The sequence below is a fragment of the Lactuca serriola genome, chromosome 4 (genome assembly GCF_051521515.1).
Source record: "Lactuca serriola cultivar US96UC23 chromosome 4, Lser_US96UC23_V15, whole genome shotgun sequence".
NCBI lineage: Eukaryota > Viridiplantae > Streptophyta > Magnoliopsida > Asterales > Asteraceae > Lactuca > Lactuca serriola.
In genome coordinates this window covers 110,520,294-110,522,379 of record NC_136411.1, presented here as the reverse complement: position 1 = coordinate 110,522,379, position 2,086 = coordinate 110,520,294, and the positions used below count along the sequence as shown (strand labels likewise).

Below are 2,086 nucleotides of genomic sequence, written 5' to 3'. Positions count from 1 at the left end.
ATTTTCAGCAAAAGTTGCCCCATGGTATGCTAATATTGTGAACTACATCATCACAAATCAATTCCGTCAGATTTGACTCGATGGCAAAAAGATAAAATTAAGAAAGAAGCCAAGAGGTACATATGGGATGAGCCATATTTGTGGAAATATTATGCTGATCAAATGATCAGACGATGTGTTGAAAAACATGATGTATCTTCTGTCTTAGCATTGTTTCACTCTTATGCTTGTGGAGGGCATTTTGGTCCACAAAGAACTGCTTGAAAAATATTGGAGAGTGGATTTTACTTCCCAAGTGTCTTCCATGACTCTTATCTTTTTTTGTGCAAGCTGTGAAAAGTGTAAAAAAAAAGGGGTTCTTTAAGCTCAAAGAATCAAATGCCCCTTAATCCCATTTTAGTTTGTGAAATTTTCAATGTTTGGGGCATTGATTTCATGGGACCTTCTCATCATCTTCGGGTTTTACTTAATTTCTTTTGGTCGTGGATTATGTTTCTAAGTGGGTGAAAGCAAAATACATCTATACTAACGATTCAAAAGTTGTGATAGATTTCTTGAATGCTAACATCTTTTCCCGATTTGGTGTTCCAAAAGCCTTAATTAGTGATCGTGGTTCACATTTTTGCAATCGTATGCTTGGAAGTATTTTGAAGAAGTATGGTGTTACTGATAAAGTCTCCACATCATACCATCCACAAACAAATGGACAAGCTGAAGTGAGCAACCGAAAAATAATGGGTGTTCCGATTTGGTGTTCCAAAAGCCTTAATCAATGATCATGGTTCACATTTTTGCAATTATATGCTTGGAAGTGTTTTGAAGAAGTATGGTGTTACTCATAAAGTCTCCACATCATACCACCCACAAACAAATGGACAAGCTGAAGTGAGCAATCGAAAAATAAAGGGTATTTTGGAGAAAACTATCAATACAACAAGGAAAGATTGGAGTGCCCGTATTAATGATGCTTTGTGGGCATACCGCACTGTAATAAAAAATCCAATTGGGCTGTCTTCATACTGCATTGTTTTTGGAAAGCCATGTCGATTACTCGTTGAGTTGGAGCATAGAGTATATCGGGTGGTGAATCAAGTCAATATGGATTTAACTGAATCGAGAAAGAAGAGAAAGCTTGACATACAAGAACTTGAGGAGATCTGCAACGAAGAATATGAGAATGAAGTTCGTTACAAAGAAAAGATGAAAGCATATCATGACAAGATGATTTCTCGCAAGGTATTTGAAAAAGGTCAAAAGGTATTACTTTACCATTCTCATTACAAAATAGTTCCTGATAAATTAAGGTCCTGTTGGATGGGAGCAATTGTTGTCACTAATATTTTTGAGCATGGGGAAATAGAAATCACAAGTGAGAAAACCGGGAAGATTTTTAAGATACACGGGCATCATTTAAAGCCTTTATACGACGGTTTTAAAGTAAAAAACGAGGAAGTGGAGTAGGTAGCAGATCCAAAGTACCAAGATTGACAAATCATTAGGGTCCATGTCGAGCCACCAACTTTAAACAAGGGTAGCTACCCGAGAGGCAACTCGGGGGTATTTTGGTCATTTTTGTAAAATTTTCATTTGGACATTTTCTTTCAATTTTTTTGTGTTCTAAGGTTCTTTGAATAATTAGGGGAGTCTAAAAATTATTTTTATGAAGAGTGAAAGTGAGCGGGTGCGAAAATAAGAAAAATTTCGGTGCGTTTCTCAGAACATTACATAGGCCGTGTAATGCAAAAAATGTGGCTGGGTATCGACGTTACACGGCCATGTAACATCACCTTCACTATTACATGGGCCGTGTAATGAGGTATGTATAAAAAAAGTGAGTTTTTAAAAGAAAAAAAATCGCAGCTTCATTCCTCTTTCTTCATTCTAGCTGCGACTCCTGTTGTTTCTCTCGTTTCCCTGCATTGAAAACGCACACAAAGTTTCTTCAATTTCTATGTAATTTCAATCCCTTTCTTCTTCCTTACACTCAAGAAGCTTCAAAACACCATTTTAACGGTGATTTTCAGATTTTTGGATGGACCTTAAAAAAATAGGTCCAAAAATTTTGGCTTAGTTTCTTCAATTTCTT

General features: G+C 36.3%; 1 protein-coding gene across 1 annotated transcript; it reads left to right on the top strand.

The window, feature by feature from the left end:
• Nucleotides 1-801: 801 nt before the first annotated feature.
• On the top strand, nt 802-1,461 carry LOC145098716 (uncharacterized). Its single transcript, XM_079036326.1, has one exon. It carries the CDS (start codon nt 802-804, stop codon nt 1,459-1,461), a length of 660 nt encoding a protein of 219 aa, XP_078892452.1.
• Nucleotides 1,462-2,086: the final 625 nt, after the last annotated feature.